The 19,809-nt window shown below is 38.4% G+C and overlaps 1 protein-coding gene across 6 annotated transcripts in view; it reads right to left on the bottom strand.

Moving 5' to 3' along the window:
• Positions 1–19,809, bottom strand: part of LOC127544845 (adhesion G protein-coupled receptor E3-like) — a 214,069-nt gene that overhangs the window by 186,142 nt on the left and 8,118 nt on the right. For all 6 annotated transcript variants that reach the window (XM_051971708.1, XM_051971711.1, XM_051971709.1 and 3 more), the window contains exon 3: positions 2,774–2,929. In XM_051971708.1, coding sequence (XP_051827668.1) covers positions 2,774–2,929 — 156 coding nt within the window. The remainder of the gene's footprint in view (positions 1–2,773; positions 2,930–19,809) is intronic.

Consider the following 19,809-nt stretch of genomic DNA (forward strand, 5'->3'; position numbering starts at 1 on the left):
GGGTGCCAACGATCCATATTCGCCTTGTCCATCAGCGAAAGACAGAAAAAGAGAAAAACCTCAAAACAAAGAAGATTTAAGAAACATCTGACACTGAAAGATCATGGCTGACAGTGAGACTGTTGGAGGAGCTTTGAAATCTTCAGGAATCATTGGATTCCCTAACATAAGATGAGATTGTTTCAACAGGAATCATTGGATTCCTTGAGATGAAAAATTGTTGATGATACTATTGCAGTACTTCAAAGCTTACAGGAATTATTGGATTCCTGGCACAGGAACTAATGGACAATAGATTCCTTTTGGACTATTTCTAGGACTTTTGGACATGTATAAATTCTCATGTTGATTCATGTTATTTGCTACATCACTACTAGCCTGCGTTATATTGCTGTGTGCTTATGTAATGCCTCCATATTAATGGATTTATGTACACCTTGTTTCATACCTGTTTCAAGTGAGCCCCTTTAGAAACCCGCTAATCTGATTTGATTTTCTATTTCCTTTGGTGTTTTCATCTCCCTTCCTGATATGTCAGGGAGGGGGTGACCACCTTCTTTTTGTGGTGTTTTCACTCCTTTTTTGAGCAGTCAGGGAAGGTGTGATCACCTTTTTGGGGTTCTCACCTCCTTGAGAAGTCAGAGAGGTCATGACCACCTTATGTTCTAAAACAAAAGAAAGCGGGAGATGTTGGAATCTTTACAAACTGTTAAGTCATTAGTGTTGATAGAGACAATAATTATCTAATTTAGCATGGTTCAGTATGATTGATCTGATCTTACAAGGAGATGTTATGGGCCAGAAGAAACAAGGTACTAAGTAGAATTGATAGAAACTTTTAGAGAGCTTATATAAGCAAGAAGCTCTTAGGGGCAGAGAGCACTCTGGGAGGAAACCCATAATCCCACTCTTTTGGAGAAGGCGCATAAATAGAACTTCAGTGAGCCAGTCAAGGGAGTTCAGCTGAATTAGAATGAAAGGGGAGCGTCAAGTGAGTTCAGCCAGAAGCTCTCTCTCTCAGAGGCAAGAAAGATTCATTACAACTTTTACCTTGGTTCTGGCTGGAAGCTGAAGAAAGCAGAGCCAGAAGCAAAGGACAAAGCTGCAAGAGCTCTTAGAACCAAGGAGAGAGAGAGGCCTCTAAGATAACTAACCGGGTTATATTGGAGACAATAAAAGATCAGAACTTTTAGCACCTGGCTACATTTGGGTGATTATTACTTTTAACTGAAACTAAGGCTGCCTCCAGAAAACCTCCCCAAGAAACCTGCTCCCAGAGAGAACCTTTGTATTTTAAAGAAGAAAAACACCACAGAGACTCATCCTCCAGAATTCAAATGTGGTCTCAGATACTTCCTGACTATGTGACCCTGGGCATGTCACTTAACCCTGTTTGTCTCAGTTTCCTCATCTGTCAAACTGGCCGGAGAACAAAATGGCAAACTACTCCAGTATCTCTGCCAAGAAAATCCCAAATGGAGTCATGGAGAATGAAACACACCTAAAATGACCAGAGAAAAAGAGTTGTTAGGGAATCTAGAGGTCATCTGACCCAACAGTCTAATATTTATTGAATTGCTGATGCATAATAAATGTGTCAAAGATGCCTTTTCTTGCACATTGGCAGAGGACTCCCACAGCCTTCACCCAGATGCTCTGCTCTCCAGTTGGGGTAAAGCATGGCTCTGTGGCCTTAGAGGGGCTCATCCATCTGGGGAGGAGGGAGGCCGCATCTTGTATGAAGGCCATTACCTTCAAAATCTGCCCCACTGGTTGAGACCATCCCCTTTGCATTGGAAAGAATCTAATTATCCAAACAAACTAGAACTCTCAGATCTTCCAGAACTAGCAGAGAGTGAAGGTAACTCTTTCAGTGGAATCAGCTTCTGGCTTAGTGTGAGGGACAGGGAAGGCAAAGCAGGGAATAGGAAGGACAGAGCCCTCCATGGATCTTCTCAGCTCCTTCTCCCTCAGAAACTAGGACCTACAAGAATCCACCTTCCTGTGCTGCTGCATCATCAGATCTGAGCCGCTCTGCTGGCCTCTGGTAGACTGATCCAAGTGAGAATTCTAGCTAGGATAGAGCAGATGGGGGTGGGGAGAGAAAGGATGCAAGACAACAAATAAGATGGTCCATGTCATAGGGACAGGGGGAAGATAAAGGCTACTGGAAAGGAGAGGGGATGTGGCAGAAAGCAGAGACAGCTGGGCACAGAGTGAAGAAGATCTGGGTTCCAATTTCCCCTTAGCTCCACACTAGCTCAAAGAGTCTCCAGGGTCCCCAGGCTCTCAGTACCTCAGGCACCTCCTTCTAAGAGCACAGTTGGCAGGGCCTGGGTAGAGAAGTCACTGTCTAGTCTCCTCCAAATATTCCTCCTCTCTCTGTCTCCTCAATATCAGCTCAAAGGAAGCAGCATTGCCAGGCAGGTCAGAGCCCTGTAGCCTCAGTCGTTCTTTTGGGCAACAACCCTTTCCAGCCCTAGCCAGAGTTTGAGCAAAGCACCTGAAATGGGTTTCCTGAAGGGGACTGAGCTGGGATGGACAGAACAGGGAAAAGGGCAGAGTTCCCAGGAATTAGAGGTGGCCCATGTGGGGAGGAGCTAAGGACACTGAGCAGAGGCGCCTGAGTGAGGGAGAGGAAGGAGAAGGTCAGAGATGGCCCCCGTGAGCAGATGAAGGGCACTCTCGTGCAAGAAGAGACTTTTCTGCTTTCAGCCTCAGCAGAAAGAGCTCTTTATTGATTCCCAAGCTACTCAAAGAATGCAAAGAATACCTGCACAATCGTTCAGACTGGGATTTTGGAACATCTTCTTCCCAGAAGGAAGTATATATCCATCAATACAGGTACAGTAGAAACTTCCCTGAGTGTTAACACACTTTGCATTTGGACCACACATGACTGGTATGCGCCCTCCACATTCATCAATATCTGCAACATGAGAAAAGAAAAAAAAACAAAAAGGAAATGAAGCATGCATTTTTATACATGGCCAATGTGGGAATTTGTTTCATTTGATGACACCATTCTATTTCTAACAGGCATTTTCTTTTTCTTTTCCAAGGCAGTGGGAAGAAAAGAAAAGACATGCTTTTTGATTGAAAAAAAAGGAAAAAAAGGAAGAGATCAAAATTAAACAAAAGAAATAAAAAAGAAAAAAAGAGTAATAATGTAACAGAAGGGGAAGGGTTCAGGGACAGAGTCAAGCCTTTTTTTAGGACTCTGACAGTTAAAGGAAGTACCGATATGTGATGATAACTTGAGGAATCAAGGGAGAGATTTCTAAATATTCTATGGGTTTATAGGCAGCCAGGAAAAAGCCATTGGTCAAAGAGAAACTGATTATTTGGATGTGGAGGGTCAGGTCATGGTCTCCGGGGCCTATTCTAGAGAGATGAGAAGGGCCAAGATGGAGGGCACAAGTAAAGGTGCTGGCATTGGCAAGGAAAGAAGCTATCTCTTTCCCAGAAACAAAGGAACAAGAAAATAGAATGCATCTGGGAGGCATGATATCTCCGAGGTAAGGGAACTGGAAGGGCAGCTTTGATCTCCTCAGGAAAGTAGGCCAGGTTTTCTGCTAACAACCAAGGAGGCAGGGGGTCATGGCCATGAGGGTTTTGAGGAGATGGGAAGGATTTGAAGTACCCCATTAGAAGCTTAGAGTCTAAAAGTATTACAGAGATGAAAATGTGGACAAATAAAAGGATAGGATCCCTTGTAATCCCTGCTACCTAAACGGGAGGCAGAAGTGGATCCCTTGAGTTTTGGAGTTCTGAGCTATAGGATGGTTAAAGTCAATGGAGTGTCTGTATGTTTCTAAGTATCAAAGTCTTAGTGTGGTTCGACACCAGTACAGTGAGTTCCTGATAGGAAGGGCCACCAGGCTGCCTAGGGAGGGAAAACCCAGCACAGATTTGAAATGGAACAGGAGAAAACTCTCTGCCAAGAAATCAGTGGTGAGATTGAGACCAGGTGCCTTCTTTACTTAGAAGACAAGGGGGGAAGGGGAGAGAGAGAGAGAGAGGGAGAGAGAGGGGGAGAGAGAGAGAGAGAGAGAGAGAGAGAGAGAGAGAGAGAGAGAGAGAGAGAGAGAGAGAGACAGAGAGAGATAGAGACAGAGATACAGAGACAGAGAAGGAGAGAGAGAGACAGAGGCAGAGAAAGAGAGAGAGAGAGAGAGAGAGAGAGAGAGAGAGAGAGAGAGAGAGAGAGAGAGAGAGAGAAACAGACAGGCAGACACAGAGAGACATAGAAACACAGAAAGACAGAAACGGGGATAGAGTCAGAGAGACACACAAAGAGAGACAGACAGAGCAAGACAGAGACACACAAAGAGAATCAGGGAGAGACACAGAGAGACATAGAGACAGAGAGAATAAAAGTATTATTATCCAGAGAGGGAAGGTCCAGTGAAAGTTTAACAACAGTAATTTCATCCAAAATATAGGATTAAGCATTACATGCTTAGAGCTGGAGGGATCATTCTGAACTCTTTCTTTTCTAGATAATGAGAAGCCCACAGTGCAGAAGTGCCAAGTACAGATTCACACAGTCAGTAAATATCAAAAGTGGGGCTTGATTCTCCCTCCTCTGACTCCAGAGCCAAGGTTAGTTCCATTGCTCCTCCCAATCCCCTTTCCCCAGCCTTTCATTGATAACATAAATTTCTTTAGCAGCTACTTACAACCTGCCTATGGATAATAAGTACAATTATAGGTAGCATTTATTTACCACATTAAAGTTTATAAAACACTTCACAAATATTATCTCACTTGATCCTCACAACAACCTGGGAGTTATATGCTGTTATCATGCCCATTTTAAAGGTTATTAAACTGAGTCAGACAAAAGTTTAGTGAATTTCTTAAGGTCACACAACATCTGAGGTTGGATTTGAACTCAGTTTCTTCTGACTCTGGATCCAATGCTCTATCCATTGTACCTGCATAGCACCTCAAAAATAAGCTCTTTGGGCTTCCTTTTCTTTGGATTTTAAATGTTTTACTGGTACTTTTAGAGAGGCAAGGATATGGCAGGGGATAAAGAGCTGGCCTTGGAACCAGAAATACTGGATTCTAGTTCTGCCAATGATACAGGTTAGCTGTGTGATCCAGGGAAAATCACTTAACTTATCAGTGCTCTAAGACTATAAGTGATTTTTTATTTAACATTTATAAAAGTAAATATTTTGTAGAGTAGGAAAAGTATTCTGTCATGAGTCATATTTGGGAAGTCTTGCTTCTCTTTCTCACCCTGTCATCCTCTGCTCTATGCATCCATGCTGTCCCCCACTGCCTTGTGCCCACTGCCTCCTCATCCCTGCTTGGATCCTTTTCTATTCAGTGGATACGGTGTACCAAACACTGAAGATACAAGGAGAAAACCAAAACAGTCCTCCTGTCCCTAAAGAGTTTACATTCTAATCGAATCCTTCCTTATTCCTTTCCTCTTGTCCCAGTTCAAAGGATTCTCTCCTTCAAATTTGTCCATTCACAATTTTTAGTCTTTTGAGGGAAAAAACCCTATCACAGACATTATTCTACTTATGCTTTCTACTTTATTTTAAGTTCCTTGAGACCATAGTCTGTGATATTCTTCTTTTTTGTTTCCACTTCTCTTCATTCACGCAGCCTAATTTGGAACCTCTTGACTAAACCACTGAAACAACCTTTAAAACTTGTCTGTCTGGATGTAGTTCTTCCCAATACCAAATCCAACCTCCACTTAGCTTCCAAAGTAATTTTTCTAAAATGTAGGGTTGACCATGTCACATACCCTGCCACACCTCCTTGAAAAACCTCCAACTGCTTCCTATATCCTCCAGAATCAAGTATAAAAATCCTCTGTTTGGCATTTAAATTTTTTCAATACTTGCCTCCTTCCTACCTTTAAAGTTTTCTCATACTACACACCACTCCATGCACTCTATGATCCAATAACAGTGGCCTACTTGTAGAAACAGCACTCCATCTTCCATCTCTATACCTTTATATGAATTCTCCAATGACTAGAAAGTTTCATCCTTCACACCTATATTCATTACAGTTTCCCTATATTTTTCAAGACTCATCCAAAATTCCAGCTTTCATAAGAGGGCTTTCACAGTTTTCCCAGTTGCTAAACACTTGCCCTAAAAGAATGTCTGCATGTACTCTGTGTTTTGTATGTACCTGCTTATTTATATTGTGTCTCCCTGGATAGAAGGGAGGAAAGGATTGTTTTGTTTTTTTTTATTTTAAATTTACTTTTTTTTTTTTTTTGCATTTCTTTGTATATTTAAATCAGTATAGTATCTAGCATTTTTATTTAATTAATTTTTTTGGGTTAATTAGTCATGTCCAACTATGATCCTATTTCTTTTTTTTTAATACTAGCTTTTTATTTTCAAAATATATGCAAAATAGTTTTCAACATTCACCCTCGAAAAACCTTGTGTTCCAAATTTTTCTCCCTCCCTTTTTCTCACTCTCTCCCCTACATAGCAAGTAATCCAATATATGTTAAACATGTCCAATTCTTCTGCACATATTTTCATATTTATCATGCTACAAAAAAAAGGGAAAATGAGAAAGGAAAAAACCAATCAAATAATAACAAAAGGTGAAAATATTATATTGTCATCTGCATTCGGTCCCCACTGGTTGAGACCATCCCCTTTGCATTGGAAAGAATCTAATTATCCAAACAAACTAGAACTCTCAGATCTTCCAGAACTAGCAGAGAGTGAAGGTAACTCTTTCAGTGGAACCAGCCTCAGGCTTAGTGTGAGGGACAGGGAAGGCACAGTCCTCTTTTTGGATGCAGACGTATCTTTCCATTAAACTCTGTTGGAATTGGCCTAAATCACCTCATTATTGAAAAGAACCAAGTCCATCACAGTTGATCATCATATAATCCTTTGTTGCTGTGTACAATGTTTTCTTGGTCCTATTTACTTCACTTAGCATCAGTTCATGTAAGTCTCTCCAGGTCTTTCTGAAATCATCCTGCTGATTGTTTCTTATAGAACAATAATATTCTATAACATTGATATACCATAACTTATTCAGCTATTTTCCAACTGATGGGCAGTCAGTTTCTACTTGCCACTACAAAAAGGGCTGCTACAAATATCTTTGCATATGTGAGTTCTTTTCCCTTTTTGTGATCTCTTTGGAATATAGACCTAGTAGAGACACTGCTAGATCATAGGGTATGCACAGTTTGATAGCCCTTTGGGCATAGTTCCAATTGCTCTTCAGAATGGTTGAATCAGTTTACAACTCCACCAAAAATGTATTGAGTCCCAGTTTTCTCACATTCCCTCCAGTATTTATCATTATCTTTTTGTCATCTTAGCCAATCTGAGAGATGTATGGTGGTACCTCAGAGTTGTCTTAATTTGCATTTCTCTGATGTAATCCTATTTTTTGAGAGAGATGTCATTTTCTTCTCCAATTCATTTTACAGATGAGGAAACTGAGGCTAACAGAGTTAAGTGACTTTTCCAGGTTCACATAGTGAGTGAGTATCTGAGGCCACATTTGAATTCAGGTGTTCCTGACTCCAGTATTGGTGCTCTATCCACTGTACCATTGAACTGTCCTAGATTACGTCTGACACATAGCACTAATTGTGCATCTCTTAATGAAATCTAAGATTGCATTTATTTTATCTGCCATATATCACTAATTCCTACAAGCTTGACATATGATAAAACCTGCATGGATTTTTTCCCCCATAAATTTTTTTTCTAGCCATGCTCTTCTCCTTTCTGTTCTTGTATAATTGTACTTTTGAATTCAAGGGTTGGATTTTATTTCTATTCTAATTATATTTTATCATACTTTTGGCATAATAGATGGCATCCTGGGCTTTAAATCAAGATGGTATATTGTATTTAACATATACTTTAACATATTTAACATGTATGGGACTGCCTGCCATCTAGGGGAGGGGGTGGAGGGATGCAAGGGGAAAGTTGGAACAGAAGTTTTTGCAAAGATCATAGTTGAAAAACCATTCATTCATATGTTTTGTCAAAAAAAAGCTATAATAATAATAAAAAATCAAGATGGTATGTGTTTTAAATCTTTCATGAATACTTACTGGTTGTGTGACTATAGACAACTCTTTTCCTTCTCTGTTCTGTTTCTTCATCTCTAAAATGACCATTAAAAATCCCTGTAGTACCTACTCCTAGGATTGTTGAAAGGCTCCATTATAAAGCAATTTGCAAAATGCAAAATATTCCATCTGTCCTCCCACTCACACATCACTATCATAATTATCATCTTCATTTTCATCATCATCATCATGGAGGCATATTGACAGTGAGAAGAGCTCTGAATTTAGTAAAGTAAAAAAACACACAATAACAGAGTTTGGACTTGAATCCTAGCTCTGCTACTTGTGATAGAACCATCCCCTAAATATACCCTTGCATAAATTATTCAGTTTCTCTGAGCCTCTTTTTATTCTTCTGTGTTATAAGGAGATTGGTTTAGATAACCACTACCATCCCTTGTAGCTCTAATTTTATGAGTTATTCATCAAGATCATTGAGTTAAGTCCATTGTCCTATCCATTCTACGGACATCTTGTGGGATTCTGACCTTGTCATGCAAAGTGTTCATTATCTCCTCTAGTTCAGAGTCTTCTGAAAATATGAAAAGCATGCCACTGTAACTTTTTCATACACCCACACACGTATACATATTTTTGATAATCATATATACATATATGATAGATATATGTGTACATAAATATGTGTGTATGTATAAACAAATATATATATATACATGTATATACACATACATAAAATATTAAACTGCAGCAGCCCAAATACAGATTTAGTCGGTTTATTTTGAGATTGCCCATGAAGAGACTTTAAAATAACGCCAAAACTGATACCCATTACAGTTTGATCTCTGAAATAAATGCCTTCATTATCTTATAAGTAAGGTTTGTTTTTGTAATTATTATTTTATTAGGATATAGATCTTTTAACCTGAGTCCATGTAATTGCAGCTCAGATTCAGAGGTAAAATATGCTCCCATTACATATAGAATCATTACCTAAGAACTTGAGGAAAATATTTTTGAATTTGATTGCACAAATATTGCTTCCATGGTGTAGATTACTAGAAGTGTATTGGAATCCCCATTGTGGACAACAGATTGTATGAAATTAGAAAAAACATTAGGACTCCAACACAAACCTTGGTGTAGATTGAAAATATCTAGACACTTTTGAAATCTAAAGTTTTGTTTCTTTTTATTTTTCTCATTGATGTTAAGTTTAGGATGTATTCTGATTAGTGAGGGATATGCTATATGTAAATGAGAAGTGGTCCTTAAAGTTTAGTAAGAGAAAGAAAAAACTGATTGCTTTAGGGAAGATTTACAAAAGTTCAACAACTACAAAAAGTGGATTATCTAGTGACTGTAATTCACTGTGTTACAGAATGCAAATTAGTTTTTGGTTAATACTGAAATTGTTCTATAAGTAGAAGACTGTATTTTCACAGATGGCCTGAAACATCTTTCAATGAATGTATATGTCAAGACATTATGCAGAATAGGACTGATAGAATTTCTTTGTTTTATTTTGTTTTTTACCATTTGCCTGTGGGATATCTAGAGACTAATAACTTCTCTTTTATTATCATGCATTCTTCAATAAAATCCTTTGCTGGATTCATGTGCTTAACAATATGAGGATTCCTCCCCTCATAGGTACAACTACTAACTTGCATATATCTTATCATTGTGAAATTTTTTTTTCAAATAATAGAACAACTGAATTTCTAAGTTAAAGGTACTTTAATGGCCATCTAATCAAATTGCTAAAATAAAAAGAATGTTTTGTATGAAATACCTAACAAGTGGTCATATAGCATTTGCTTGAAGAAGTCCAGTTTTCCTTTCCAAGGGGAATCTACTACCTCATGAGGCTACCAATCTAGTTTTGTTTAACTCTAATTATTAGAAAATATTTTCTTTTATCAAGCTTGAAATAATAGGAGGCTTCTGGAATTTGTTAAGTAGCATTACGGTATGGTCAGATTTCTGCACCAAAGTAGAGGCTGAATTATAGAGGAAAATAAAAGACAGAGAATCCAGTTAAGTTAAGAAGCTATTTCAGATGCAAATTAAGACAACTCTGAGATACCACTACACCCTTGTCAGATTGGCTAGAATGTTGGAGAGGACATAGGAAAACAGGGATACTAACACATTGTTGGTAGAATTGTGAATACATCCAGCCATCTGGAGAGCAATTTGGAACTATGCTCAAAAAGTTATCAAATTGTGCATACTCTTTGATCCAGCAGTGCTACTATTGGGCTTAAACCTCAAAGAGATACTAAAAAAGGGAAAGGGACCTGTATGTGCCAAAATATTTGTGGCAGCCCTGTTTGTAGTAGCTAGAAACTGGAAAATGAATGGATGCCCATCAATTGGAGAATGGTTGGGTAAATTGTGGTATATGAATGTTATGAAATATTATTGTTCTATAAGAAATGACCAGCAGGATGAATACAGAGAAGCTTGGAAAGACTTACATAAACTGATGCTAAATGAAATGAGCAAAACTAGGAGATCATTATATACTTCAACAACGATACTGTATGAGGATGTATTATGATGGAAGTGGATTTCTTCGACAAAGAGAATATCTAACTCAGTTTCAATTGATCAATGATGGACAGAAGCAGCTACACCCAAAGAAAGAACACTGGGAAATGAATGTAAACTGTTTGCATTTTTGTTTTTCCTCCCGGGTTATTTTTACCTTCTGAATCCAATTCTTCCTGTGCAACAAGTGAACTGTTCGGTTCTGCACATATATATTGTATCTAGGATACACTGTGACATATTTAACATGTATAGGACTGCTTGCCATCTAGGGGAGGAGGTGAAGGGAGGGAGGGGAAAAGTCGGAACAGAAGTGAGTGCAAGAGATAATTTTGTAAAAAATTACCCAGGAATGGGCTCTGTCAATAAAAAGTTATAATTTTAAAAAAAAGAAGTAATCCAAGAGAGAGGTGAGGAGGACTTGAAGTTTAGAATAAAGATTCAAGAAATGTTGTCGAGTTAAAAATTAATAATATTTGTCAATGACTGGATATGTGGGTGAAGATGAGGAGATAAGGTTGATTCCAAGTTTGTAAAGCTAAGTAACTAGTAGCTTTGGAAGGGAAAGGTGATAAGTTGTGAAGGTTTTTATTTAATAGTTTTCAACATTTACTTTGATAAGATTTTGATTTCTATTGAATCATTTACGTCTAAATATAAGCTGCAGAGGAATTATATTCAAACCAATGGAAGCCAATGACTTCACAAGGGAGCAAATGTAAGCAAATGTAAAGTGAATTATACTTACAATTATAGAGCATTATATCAATGATTACCCAATAAAGAAGGCTAAAGAGTAAATTGAAAAGGAAAGGCAGCTAGGTGGTGCAGTGGATAGAGCCCACATTGTGAAGTCAAGAGGATCTGATTTTAGATACAGTCTCAAACCCTTATTTGCTGAGTCACCTGGGCAAATCACCTAATTCAGTTGTCTGGGGTGTGGAAGAATGGAAGAAGTGAAGAGACAGTAATTATAAGAATTCAAAAAGAATAGATTGTAGAGAAAGAAAGGTCAGCTGTGTCAAATGATACTTAAGTCTAGAAGGATAAAGACAGAGAAAAGGCCAATACATTCAGCAATGAAAATGTGTGAAATTGAAAAATGATTTGTAATTGTGTTAAGACTTAAAATAAAGATTTAATATTTCCCTTCATTGTAAGGTTTAATCAGGCAATGTCAGGTCACTTATCTCACAATTTTTATCTTGAAACTAGTACCTCCATTCTTGTATGGAAACTTATATCTTCACCTTTGCAACTTCACCCACTTAACCATATTCTGGAGAAACTTGCTTAAAGATTGATCTCTTCAATCTAAACTGTGATAGCAACTCTGATCACCTGTAGACTAATGCCATCACCTGAGAACTTATCTCATCTCTCAGTGATATCATGGAGAAGAACTAAGATGTCATTTATCCTATCTCCTCATTGAAATGTCTACCAATCAGGATTATTTTATCTTTGTCTTGAGATCAAACCATGCAACTTATTTGTGGTCACAGGGATTTCAGAAGGGGATGTCCAAACAATCATAATAGCAATTTGATATCAGAGGTTTTGTGTGTGTTTTTAATAACTTTATGGCCAACTAGAAGAATACATAACTATGTTGCTCAAGATATTTTGCTCTGTCATCCTGTTAATCACTAAAAAAGATCTTGCCCTCTCTCACTCAGGTGGTCTTTGACTACTAAGGAGTTATTGACCTCATTTATTGGCTACAACTAGTTTAAATAATAAATGAATTATGCTTCAGTCTATCTTTACTTCCATCACAATATAAGTAAATTTAGAAAGAGTAGTTTCAATTGAATGATAACGTCAGAATCCATTTATAAGAAATTGAGAAGTGAGTAAGATGAGAGAAAGTTGAGGTAACAAAATCAGAAAGCTTTTTCTAGGAGCTTGACTGTGAAAATGAGGAGATAGACCTTCACAGGATGGCAGGGTCAAGTGAAGATATTTTAAGGATAGGGGAAACTCCGAGAATATTTGTAGGAAGCAAGTAATGATTCAATAATCATTGAATATATAATAATTCTTACAATAAAAAAGAAATTGAAGGGTTCAGAGAGAGAGGGAATGATTTGGGCAGTAATAAACTAAAGGAAATTGATTCACAGGTATTTTAATCAATAAGCAAGTATTTTTAAGCATCTGTTATATGCCAGGTGCTGTGCTAGATGCTGGAGATTCAGTTATGAAAAATAAGATAATTCACTTTTTAATTTCTTTTTAATCAGAGGGGGTGGGAACACTAAGTAGATTACAGTATGTACATTATAAAATGCTGCCCATTTAAAAAGTTCACTTAGTCACTGAAGAGATGGAAATATAATTTTTGTGGAAAGAACAAGTATGAAATCAACTTGTAAAGGAAGTATGGTACTAATTCTTTTATATGTGCATAATTTTGATTGCTAAAAGTAGCAGGAAAAACTTTTATGTATGAAAGAACTGATAAAGTATCTCAGATAAAACTGAAATAGAGACGTTGGAAAGAGCAGATAGCTGCGTCACAAATTAATGTACTGAGAAAATGTATTTTAAAGTAGAGAAATTATTTAGGACTTGAGACACATTGGCCCCTAAACTTATTTGCATGTGATTGTTTTTAGAGTTCTAAAGGTAATACGTGACAATGTTATTTAAATTGTAATATTGTTACTTATAACTTTATAGTGGCTTGGAAAGGTGAGTGTTTTTAATTTGCAGTTTACAGAAAGAGGGATTATATGACCTTTCTTTCACAAAAGAAACTTCTCTAATCACCAGAAACTTCTGATTTGAAATATTTGAAACAATCCAATATCCAACTTTGAAGAAACTGAGTGTAAAGGAGTCATTGGTAGAATTCATTTTCAGGTATTATTCTGGGAGTTTGGTGTTTGGAAAAGAAGCACTACTATGGACTGCCTGAATAAAAAAAAATTTCTGGGAAAATCATTGGAAGAGATCTAAACTCCTCTTTCTTTGAGCTGTTTTTCTCCAGTATCATCTCCAAATTGAAAGAGGTGAAACATTTTAAGGGTTTCTTTGCTTTCTACTATCTTTTCAGGTTTGAAAAGAAGAAATGGGAAAGGAGAGGCTTTGCATTTGTTTTGCTATAAGAAAAGATTTAAAATTGATTGATAACAAAGTAATCTGTTCAGTGAGGATTTGGCGAGGTTTGTCTGCATTTCTTTGAGAGCTAATCTGAGGAATTTTGTTGTGTCATGTTTTGCAATAAGAAGAGAATGAGAATCCAGAGGAATGATGATTAATTTTACTACTCTCCTAATCACTGGTAGGTGGGAAATTCAAGATGCAGAATGAAATATATAGTTTTGGACATATATAATATAGGGATATATTTTGTTTGACATGAATATTTATTACAAAAATATTCTTTTTCTTTGTATTCTTTTAAATGGGGAGATGGGAAGGAGATAAATAAATTTTGTCCACTGAAAAATAAAACACTTAAAAGAAAGAATAGTGGTTTTTGTTGTTGTTGTTGTTGTTGTTGTTTATTTGTTTGTTTGCTTTGCAAGAAAAGGTAGAGAGAAGATTAGATAAAGCAGAATCCTGATGATCCTGGACTTCTCTGCATTGTTCAGGGGATTTGTAGCATCTAGGTTAAGAGAGTTACTTGTTGCAACAAAAGAATTGTTGCCACAATAAATTTTTTCAGCATTCCATTAAGGGTGATTGTAAATTAATAGAGCTTGTTATTGCTTCTTCAGCTTGATAACAAGAGAATTGGGTTTGCTCAGCAGATTAAGAAAGAATATAAAAAAGGGAATAAGTAGTAGAGAAATATCTTCATGTAATGTAGATTGTTCCTGAAAAGCCAACAGAGTTGTGTGTTATCCTGAGTGTTATGTTTTCACCATTCATAAAGCTCTCTGCTAGGTTTGTGATCACCCTCCTAAATGGACACTGCATTAGTGGAAGGGGGAGATCTAGGCTTATGGATGGACTTCAATATTTTTATTGTTATTTGCATTATACTGAGTAACAAGAATGTTACAATTAATTTTGCTTTAGTCTTATTAACTAAATATTATATGTTTGAAAGTAAATAGTGTCATAATGCTTTATTTTTTCATAAATGGAAATCATACCAGTGGAAGTTCAGGAGCTAGAATCATGGGTAGTAATGATGGGGTGAATGGATTCTAGCAAAAAAAAACTATGTCCCTGATAACAACTCAGTATCTAAGTGGGTCTCATTGAGGAACAAAGTGACTCTGCAGAATTATTTTGAACAGACAGAACTAACTTGTACTGAAGCCCACTGTTACCTTATATAATCTGAGGTTAAACTATAGATGTCAATTCTCAAGGCTATCTTGTATAAATAGGATGATCATGACTACCAGTTGATTTACTGATACATGCAACCAGCATAATTAGCACACCTTAGCTCTAGTCCTTTCCCATAAAAGATCCCATTTCTCCTCTTGTTGATTGCGAGTTCATTAGGAACTTTGCCTGCTTGCTAAGGGTTATCATAAAGCTTTGCTCCTTGACTTGGAAATGACTCTCCTCCACCTTATGAATTGTTGGACCTCACAAGTAGGAATGTAGCCTCCCATACAACAAGTACTTTGAAAGTCTCTTGAGTTGTAACTGTGTAGTGGTAGCTCTTTTCTGAGGATCACATACTTGATAATTATTGATGATCAGCTGAGGTGAAAAATCCTCCCTAGTGGTCAAGAGTGAGACATTCTATTCCTTGGGATTAAACATGCAATAAATCCATCAACAAGTATTTATTAATCACTTATTATTTGCCATGCACTATGCTAACATCTGGGATTCAAAGAAAGACAAAAACATTCCTTGCCCCCAAGGAACTTACATTCTAATGGGTAAGACAGCATGAAAATAATGAGATACATACACAAAACATAGAAAGCAGATGGAAAGTAACCTTAAAGGAGATGGTTCTTGAACCTAAAGTGATGGAATAAAGGGTAATAGAGGGAGAACCTGGAATCTGGGAGTGGCAAAGAGGAACAAGAAGAATTCCCAATTCAACCACCACAGCCTGTGTTTCAACACAGAGTTAAAAGAGAGGGAAAAGGTGGTTAGGGAAGTAGTATCTCTAAGTGAGAGCCAGGTTTCAGGGCCATAAGAGAGAAAAAGTGAGAAGGAAAGATGTTTAATATGAAAGGAAGTTTATTACTTGATAGAGCATTTCAGAAGGTACAAAGGAAGGAGTGGATCTGGAGTAGAAGACTTGTAGAAAAGTAGAGATGAATGGGGGAAAAAGGAGAGAATAACAGATTTGGGAACAGGATGGATTTATTCATTTCTAGTCTGAGTGCAAGCTAATACTGGGGTAGGAAGGGTGTATGATATTGAAATTAGCAAATTATTAAGGAATGAGTCTAGGTTCCTTTAGATATCCATGTATGGGAGGAAGTCTTTAAGGTAGGCAAGTGATTATTCTGTTCAAAGGCTTCTGGTAAGCTCCAGTAGTTGTTATGCTCTAGAATCTGGAGATTCAGTTGAAAAGCTGGAGGTGACTAGGATTGATACATTGATACTGATGCTACTAAAGGAGAAAGCCTATCTTTAAAGAATGGGGAATAGCCATAGATAGGCTTGCCACGGCGTAATCCGGGAGGGCCTCGGATACCATTAGAGGAAGATGCTCTTTTTCGGAGTGCAAAGGAGGGTGGCAGTGTCACTGGTGGCCTGCTGGGCATAGGTTGGTGAGGTCTCCGGATGATGATAGTCCTGGATGGAAGGGAGTTGAATCTTTGCAAACTGCCAACACGTAAATCTTGGAAGTTTATCAACCTTCTGACTCTATGACTGGGGTGGTCTGTGATGACTTGGGGAGTAGCTGCCTGTAGAGTCCAAGGTGGGGAGCTGGGGTCTGGAGGAGGTGTTGTTGTGACCTTTGGCCAAGTAAAATGGTTCAGGAGAGGGCTGGGCTGCTGAGAAGGGAAGCTAGTTATTGGGGAATGGGAGGTGGTGGTATCCTGTGCTTTCTCACTCTCAATGGATGCTGGGGAGGCCTGAATTGTCACAGAAGCAGTCAATTTGTAGAGTCTCTGCTGGTAGCAGGGTCTGTATTCCAAATCTTCATTGAGAGAGGAATGACGGCGGATTGGTCTCTGTGGCCTCCACCCCCCAAAACCAATGTAGGAGACTTCTAACTTTCCACAGGAGGAAGGTGCTCTCTTGTGCTCAGGATGGGGAAGTGTTGTGCTTGACAGTATCTGGGGTGATGCACGTTGACGCCGGAAGAAGCCAGTGCTCGAAGGCTGGGCAATGGTGGTGGTGGCCAGTTGCCACCGAATGAACTGAAAAGGGAGAAACATAGAGTCGTTGTGTTCTCCCCATCTGCGGGAGAGGGCTGAAGGAGCCAAGGTTGCCACGTGAGGAGGGCCGACCCAGTGAGGTGAGCCATGGCGGTGTCGGGGTCTCCCACGAGGACGGGAAAGCGTCATGCCCTTCTGCCCGTTCGCTATCAACTGTCGCCAAAAGGCACAAGAGATAGCACTCTTAGATTGCTGCCACTGGGGTTGAAGAGAAGTGCTATAGCAGTCTTGAGCCTCGCGGGTCACAACTGGAGCCTTCCAGGTTCCATTTGGAGGATGATGGCTTTGAGGGGCGGAAGGTGCCCCCATCTTGTGCTTGGAAACGTTCAGACCAGACCCGAAGAGCAACCTGAGGCTCAGGAGATGGGAAGTGCTGTTTTTCTGCCTTGCAGGATACAGCATTACTGGCTTCTTGTGGGTCTTGGGAGCCAGGGGTGGGTGTGTAGGCGTAGATGGGGCTAGGCTGTGATTTCGAGTCCTCCTTTTTCTCGGGCTGAAGTGAGAGCCAGAGCTGATGGAATGAGATGGAATTCTAGGAGCAGGAGATGGCGATGTCCCCACCTCAACTGAAGAGGCCCCAGTTGCCACCAAAAGTTTGTCTTCTGGAATGGGAAGTGATGGTAACATATTGCATATAGAATAAATGTAAAAAGAACAAATACAAATACAGAGTAGTTAAATACAGGGTGGGTTGAGAAGGAAGCCACTAGCAACTGGGGGCGGGGGAGAAGTGGTATCGGTAAAAGCTTTCATGCACAAAGTGGGGCTTCAGCTGTCTGGTAAGGGACAATGGGGATTCTATAAGGTGGAGGTAATGTGGAAATACATTCTAGATGTGGGGACTGTCAATGAAGGGAATGGAAACCTAATGCAGTATTAGATATGAGGGAAAGAAAGAAGGCTAGTTTGGATCAGAGAATATTAAAGAACTAGTAATAGCTAATGAGATCTGGAAAGATAGTTTAAGACATGATTGCACATAAGGCCAGAGTTAACATTTTTTCCTATAAGAAATCACTTTATTGAGCTTTATTGAGCAGGGGAAGGACATAAATCTTCACTTAAGGAAATTACTGGGCAGCAGTGTGGAAGACTGATGGAGTGAAGAGGAAATAGGAAAGTTGTTTATTGGAGGATAATCCCCTAGATTATTTCTAGGGGAAAGGTAATGACTGCTATGAAATAATGAAGGGCACAAACTGATATCTGATGACATATTTGAAATGAGATTAACAAGGCTTTTAGGAATGTGGGGAAAATAAAATGTCCAAATAGAGCAGTGGTGATTTCAATAAAAATAGCAAAGTTTAGTAGAGAGTTAAATTAGAGGTAGAATCAGATGACCTAAATTCTGTTCTGGATGTGCTGAATTGAAGATGACTATGAGACACCCAATTAGAATTGTACAATAGGCAATTGGTGATATAGACTAGAATTTGAGAGAGAGTAGAGCTGTATATATAGATGTGGGAGGCATATGCACAGAAATAATAAAAGGCATAAGAGCTGATTAGATTACTGAGAGATTGGTGTATAAAAGGAGAGGGAAAGAGAGCCTGGGACAGAGAACCTTACAGAACATCCATAGTTAAAGGGCTTGATTTGGTTGATGAGCCTGCAAAAGAGAAAAGAACCAGCAAGGAGTGTCACAAAAACTCAGGTGAGAGATTGTCCATTCAGTAGATAATTGAAAAAGACAAGATCTGAGAATAAACTATCAATAGATTACTGGTAAATCTGAAAAGAGTGGTTTTGGTTGAATGATGAGGTTGGGTACCAGATTGCAAAAAGTTGAAGAATAAGTGAGAGAAGGGAATATAGAAGCAATAAGGATAGAGAGCCTCCTCTAGGAGCTTGGCTAAGAAAGAGAAGAATGATATAGAATAATAGCTTAAAATTGGGTCTGTTGGGGGATTTTTTAAGGATGGGGTATTTCTGGGCAGTACATAAGAACAGTATATAGGAAGAGATTGAAGATTAGAGAGGGAATGGTTGAAGCATCATAACTCTGGAGATGAAATAAAGGATTTAGGATACAGGTAGAGGGCATTGCCTTGATAAGGAAAAAGTCAGTCATTGTCAGAGACTGAAGGAAAAGAGGAGAGAGCAAAAGATGATGTCAAGGGGTTTTTAAAATAAAGAAAAAGATAGAAAAGATACCTTATATTAAATGGCATTTTTTTCTGTAGTATAAAAGGTCATGTCTTCAGATTGAGGAAGAGGAGTGAGGGGAATGTATGGGAAGTTTTATGATAGAAGATGTTTGAAATAATTTCTGACATAGGAAATCAATTATAGAGTTATTTCTTGACTTTATAGAGTAATTAAAAGATTGCCTTGCCTAATTGAAATTAGATGCCATGAATTTAGACTGTATTCGTAACTTTTCCAGGTTGGAGCAGCAGTACCTCAAGTAGGAGGAGAGAAGGTGGTGAATCATAGAAAAAATCCAGGACTTATTTTGACAAGGGATGAGCAGTGATAGAATAAGAGGGCAAAGGTTTCAATAGCAGAATAAAATTTGGTTGAGATTTGAGAATGGAAAATGTAAAGACTGAGCAGTACTTCAAGTAGGGCGAGAGAAAGTAGTGGACTATAGGAAAAATCCAGGCCTTGGTTTTGACAAGGAATGAGCGGTGATAGGATAACAGGATGAAGGTTCCAATATCAGATTAGAAAAGGGACAATGAAAAGTCCAAGCAAGAATAGTAACCTGAAAAAGCATTGGGGGATGAAGGGAATGAAGGTCAGGAAGAGTGTCAATAATGGATTTAGGAGGGGTGAGACATAGAGAAAGGTGGAATGATGCTAGGTTATTATGGTCAAACATTGTTTTGGTGAGAGGGGCTATTTTTCTCATTTTAATTC

This window comes from Antechinus flavipes, chromosome 1 (genome assembly GCF_016432865.1).
Source record: "Antechinus flavipes isolate AdamAnt ecotype Samford, QLD, Australia chromosome 1, AdamAnt_v2, whole genome shotgun sequence".
Lineage (NCBI taxonomy): Eukaryota > Metazoa > Chordata > Mammalia > Dasyuromorphia > Dasyuridae > Antechinus > Antechinus flavipes.